The sequence below is a fragment of the Lactuca virosa genome, chromosome 3 (genome assembly GCF_052849685.1).
Source record: "Lactuca virosa cultivar CGN04683 chromosome 3, Lactuca_virosa_CGN04683_v6, whole genome shotgun sequence".
Lineage (NCBI taxonomy): Eukaryota > Viridiplantae > Streptophyta > Magnoliopsida > Asterales > Asteraceae > Lactuca > Lactuca virosa.
This window is the reverse complement of record NC_136428.1, coordinates 30,676,640-30,682,639: the sequence shown is the minus strand read 5'-3', so window position 1 is coordinate 30,682,639 and position 6,000 is coordinate 30,676,640. Positions and strand designations below refer to the sequence as shown.

The 6,000-nt window shown below is 35.9% G+C and overlaps 2 protein-coding genes across 2 annotated transcripts; both read right to left on the bottom strand.

Moving 5' to 3' along the window:
* Positions 1-3,360: 3,360 nt before the first annotated feature.
* Positions 3,361-4,148, bottom strand: LOC145163390 (uncharacterized). Its single transcript, XM_079082233.1, has 2 exons — positions 3,946-4,148; positions 3,361-3,751 (listed from the first exon to the last, which is right to left on the bottom strand). The coding sequence occupies exons 1-2, from the start codon at positions 4,146-4,148 to the stop codon at positions 3,361-3,363; spliced, it is 594 nt and encodes a 197-aa protein (XP_078938359.1).
* Positions 4,149-5,010: 862 nt separating this feature from the next.
* On the bottom strand, positions 5,011-6,000 carry LOC145163389 (uncharacterized). The gene has a single exon (XM_079082232.1). It carries the CDS (start codon positions 5,998-6,000, stop codon positions 5,011-5,013), a length of 990 nt encoding a protein of 329 aa, XP_078938358.1.

Here is a 6,000-nt window from a genome sequence, read left to right as displayed (position 1 = left end):
CATCACCACCACCCACCCCCACCCACCCACCAAACCCACCACCACCCGCCCCACCACCTTCCACAACCACCCCCACCCACCAGCCATCAAGACCACCACCACCTACCATCATCACTACCGACCACCACCACCACCACTCACCTCTATCACCCATCACCACCACCTGCCACCACCACCTTCCACAACCACCCCCCACCCACCACCCACCTCTACCACCCATCACCACCACCCACCACCATCTACCGCATCCATCACCCACCAAAACCATCATACACCACCACCATCACTCGTCACCCCCACCACCAACCACCAGCACCCACCCGCCACCACCACCCACCACCCACTATAATTACCACCCCTACCATCACGAACCACCCCACATGTCACCCCCATCACCCTTCACCACCACCACCACCAACCACCTACCATCACCAAACATCACTACACACCACCAACACCACCCGCCATTATGTGGATATAATCGCATTTGATTATGTGTATCTAATCACATATGATTTGTATGGATAATATTATTTTTTGTCCATATAAATCATATGTATGATTTATATGGATAATATTATTTTTTGTCCATATAAATCATATGTGATTAGATACATATAATCACATATGATTAGATATATTTAATCACATATGATTAAATTTGAAAAAAAAAAAACAATAATTGAATCGAGAACATGATAATGAATATTGTCCACATAAATCATATGTGATTGGATACATATAATCACATGTGATTATATGTATTTAAATCTAATATGATTTATGTGGAGAATATTTATTTTCGAGGTTTCAATTTAATAATTGGTCTCGTGTATTTAATCACATGTGATTATATGTAATTAATCACATATGAGTTATGTGGACAAGATTTGTTTTCGTATCATCGATTTAATAGTTATTCTCGTGTATATAATCACATGTGGGTATATATATATATATATATATATATATATATATATATATATATATATATATATAGACAAGATTCTTTTTTATATAAATAATATGTTATTAGATACATATAATCGCATGTATTAAATGTATTTAACCATATATAAATAAAGTGGACAAAGAATAATTATTTAATCACATAAATCATATATGATTATAAGTATTTATTCACATAAATCACGTCTGATTAAATACACAAAAACAAAAATTGAATCAAAAATGCAAAACGAATATTATCCATAAAAATTATATGTGATTAGATAAATATAATCACATGTAAATATCTATAAAATTGCATCATAAAAGTCACGACTCTAACTATTATATCTTTTTAACAAATAGTTTTTTAAAACTACGACACTAACATGTAAATATATATAAAATTGCTCATGTTTAAAACTACGACACTAACATGTACATATTTATAAGACCAAACACATTAATGATACCTAACAAACTAATGAAAGTAATTCGAACATTACTTACAAACAAAAGTGATTTTTATTTTTCTAGATGCTCATATGATATTCTTTATTTATTCCTCTTATTTTATTAATTTTTATTAATGATATAAAATAATTATTTGTTGGTCATGTCTTTTTAGTTTAACGGTGATTAATTTTGTATATCTTAAGAAAGAAAGAAAAAAAAACCTTTTGTTGGTTTTTTGGAGTCCCCATCCACATGAGATCCCCCTTCGCCTCCAAATTTACAATTATGTCTTCGCCTTCAATTTTTCTCCATCTCTTTCTCTATACATTTTCTAATCTCGTTGAAAAAGCAAAACGTAATCCTTCAGCAGGAAGTATGATTTCGAGATGGAGAAATTAGGGTTTTGGGTGTAACTAGTGATGGAAAAGAAAGTAAGTGTAATTAGGGTTTTGGGTGTAACTAGTGATGGAAAAGAAATTGGTGTTTGAACGGTTGAGTTTAACAAGTGCATTTATATGTATATGATGACATCAACACCGATAGCGTCGGCAGATGGATTATAGCCGGAAGGAACAATGATGTCAAGTGGCTCCTTCTCCAGCGAAGTTTTCATCTCCGGAGAAGCTGGATATTTAAACCCTCTATATCACACTTATTTTGTAATAGCAAATACATACTATTCCTCATCATTTTGTTATCTCCAACAAAAGTTCAACTATCAGTCATTATCGCTGGTGGCTGTGAGCCACCAAACTAGTGGCTGTGAACACTAGATCTAGTCGTCTTGAACTTCAATCCAGATCTGTTGAAAGTAGATATGGGAGGTCGCTCAGAAGAGAAGAAGAGGTGAAGCGGATTCGTAGAGAGCGGAGAAACAGCATTTTGGCGGTGGTCCTGTCGATACGGCTGCCGGCGATGGCTCGACGGCCGGCGGCAGCTCGATGTCCGGCAATTGTTCGGTGGTATTTGGTGGAGCAACTTAATATTATAGAGTGTGATAAATTAATACAATGGTGGGTTGTGGCCATGTGGGTAGATGGGTTGAATAAATTTATTTATTTTCTAAATAATAATATTATTAAAAATTAAATAAATTAATAATAAATTTCGCTTGTGGCTGGAAATTGTTCTCAATATAAAAAATATTGTCATTTGAATATATATATATATATATATATATATATATATATATATATATATATATATATATATATATATATTGGCGAATAGTTTTTTACGTTGAAATAATTATTATATTTTATTATTAGTTATTATGTAATAGTAACTAATATAAGTATGTTTTTGTTTTGATTAAATTATATGTATCTTGCTATTTTGGGTTAAAACTACTTTTCTTGATTAAAAAAGAAAAGTTCATTGTGTTATTAGGTAAATTGTTTTCTTTATGAGAATTGTTTTCATCAATTAGTGCTATCAAATTGAGTTGTCATGTCGTGTTTTTGTCTGACACGACACGACGCGATAACTTGTTTTTTTACATTGACATGAAACGAACAAATTAAAATACGACAAACATGACATGACACGGCAAAAATAACATAAAATAACCAATTGAAATAACGTTATTAAGAGCTATGCTAACTAATACAAAATCAATAAGAATTAAGAATGAAAAGTTTGGATTCTTTACAAATGCAAATGAATACATGATTGATTGTGCATTATTGATCTTGCAATACTTCTTTATACACCACATTTACAGTACAGACTTCACTACCATTGAATTGTTCATCTGGGATCACTAATACTTTTGTATTGGCACGTGATACCCCTCTGGATAATGCCACATAAAGTTGTCTGTGCGAGAAAACCGATTCTGGAAAATAAATTCCTACATTTGGAATTGTTTGTCCCTGGGCCTTATTGATTGTCATTGTGAAACATAATCGGATTGGAAGTTGTTTTCTCTTTAGCTTGAACGGGAACATGTCATCTTCAGACGGACATAGAGGAATCCTTGGCAAAAAAAACTCTTTTTCCAACATGTTGACCAACAGCTATTTCAGCATCTATTACATTGTGTTGAAAACCTTTACATATCAATCGGATGGCGTTACACAATCCATTTGATGGGTCGCGATTCCGTAACAGTATTATCGGGCATCCAACTTTCAATCGTAGGTAATGAGGGGGTAAACCACTAACACTGAGTGTGTTCAAGAATTCCACAAGATAGAAGTTATTTATATCGTCTTTAGCTTCATCAAAACTGTAGTAAATTTTCTCTTCTCCATGGAATCGGCCGATCAATAAATCATTAATCTCATCGACACTATCATTTCTTATGGATAATATTGCACCCGAAATAATATAATCGGTTTGAGATCTATTAATTTCCAAGGATGGAAAGATTGCATCAATCAAAGCATTTAATGACTTTTCTTTTTCAGTGAAGAGAATACCATATCATCAGGGATGCGAATAAAGTTTCCATGCACTGTTTCTTCAACTCCATCACCGACACATAATAGAAAGTCTGAGAACCATGGATCGCTTAGTGCTCTCATATTTATAGTTAACCGTAACTTGATAATCGAAGACCAAAGAGGCAACATTTGTATGCTAGAATCCACAGTATGTGCTCGTGTTCCACGTCTAACGACAGGCAAAACCTGTCTGAAATTACCTCCCAAAACCATTGTCTTTCCACCAAATAGGAGCATCACCCCGGTTATATCTTTCATTGTTCGGTCCACCACCTCCAACACATGTCTTTTAGCCATCGACGCTTCATCCCATATGATTACTTTTGCAATCCGAAGCAGTTAAGCAGTACCACTTTGTCTTGAAATCTTGCAGACCGAGTTATTTTCAAGATTAATAGGAAGTTTAAAGCGAGAGTGAGTTGTTCTCCCCCCATGCATGTTATTAGCCGCAACACCCGATGAAGCGCTCGCCAGTGCAATATGACCACACGAACGAATATTAGCAAGTAAAGCTTTGTACAAAAATGTTTTTCATGTTCGACCACAACCGTCTATGAAGAAAACTCCTGGAATATTACTATGGACATGCCGCATTATCTCATTATATGCCATTTTTTGTTCAGGATTGAGAAAATCCCGGGCTTGTAAATGTTATGATTCTAAAACTATAGAGCATTCCTCTTGTACCTCACGAAAAACTCCAGATTCTAAATCGACATTTTCATTTATCTTTGGAAGATCAAAACCATCAATATTGTCACTCATAGATTGTAGGAATACCTTGATGTCGGTGAGGACCATATTTTGGACTCTCTCAACACTTCCATATTGTCGCCTATAATCTTCTAAAAGAGCATTGTAGTGGTCATCCCATAACTTACGAACATCTCCTGGCTCAAAAAAGTCAATACCGTTGCAAACAGCCTTCTAAGAGCATTGGGAACTTGAAATAAAGATGCCTCTGCAAGACATTGTGATAAACCATCATCGGACTCTATTAACCCTCTTTCAAGAGTTGCTTTCTGAAATGTTGGGTGTTTTACATTGTTGACTGTGAAGAGATCTTCAAAACACGTAGGCCCACTAATATGCTATAAAAGTAGGCGAAGTTAGTATCGCTCCCCTTCAGCGGGATTGGCAGAAACCAAACGACCTTGCATTAATCGTTGTTTTCGATGATTCTAAAGACGTGAGATTGGATCCCACGTAATATTATGTTTGATCTCCTATCTTTCTCCTTCTCAACAACGCTAGTTAGTGTATCATCCTCACTGAACCTAACCATCTGTTGATTTGGGAGATGCACCTGCAAAGCCATCACAAAAGGGTGGATCTGAGAAAAAGGGAAGCTAAAAATCCTCCACATGGCCTCTGGAGGTGAGACATATCGTGCATCCTGAAACCGTTTTATCTCATTAATAGCGACAGGTTGTCCATCCGGATCAATATTGATAACTTGTTTGTCATGACCCGTGTAAATATACTTTAACACATATTTCACAGAGGTTATACTCGAGCAGACCTCAACATTCAAATAACAATTAAACATCATTAACAACTTTGGGTTATATGGGACAACCCATCTGGTATCCATCTTATTGCCCCGTACGTCCACCTCTATGCCATTATCTCTCCTTCGGTAAACAGGATATGAGTCCTTTCCTTGTAACGTGGTTTCATTGAATTGCCGAGGGTATATAAAACGACATTTCTTTTGCTCATTATTCATACAAGGACAATCAGAGTTTAAGCTACCGCAAGGACCATGGATCATGTGTGAGACAAATAATTCGTGCATTTCAGGATTCTTTTTTGGGTCTGGAATTTCAGCACATACTGTTTTGTCGTAATGGTCAGTGTTAGTAAGCTTGTATGGAGGTTTCATTATCAGGAGGAAATGTGCATGCGGCAAACCACGTTTTTGAAATTCAATGACATAAACGTATGAACCCACCACGCCGAGGACGTGCTTTGTGAAGAGTTGTTTCTTAAGATCCTCTAACTTAGCACGAAAAACACTTGACACAAGGACCGGTCGATCTTGAGACGTTTGCCAAGGAAGTAACTCATTTTTTATTTCCGGCCAATTTGGATTGCATGTCCTTGTAAGGAATATGTCAGGCTTCCCGTCATCTTGAACTAAAGTCAT

Coding starts and splice junctions, on each gene's coding strand:
- LOC145163390 (XM_079082233.1), bottom strand. CDS start 4,148: ATGGCTAAAAGACATGTGTTGGAGGTGGTGGACCGAACAATGAAAGAT. Junction 3,752..3,945: donor TCTTCGATTATCAAGTTACG/GTTAACTATAAA, acceptor GGAAATTAATAG/ATCTCAAACCGATTATATTA.
- LOC145163389 (XM_079082232.1), bottom strand. CDS start 6,000: ATGACTTTAGTTCAAGATGACGGGAAGCCTGACATATTCCTTACAAGG.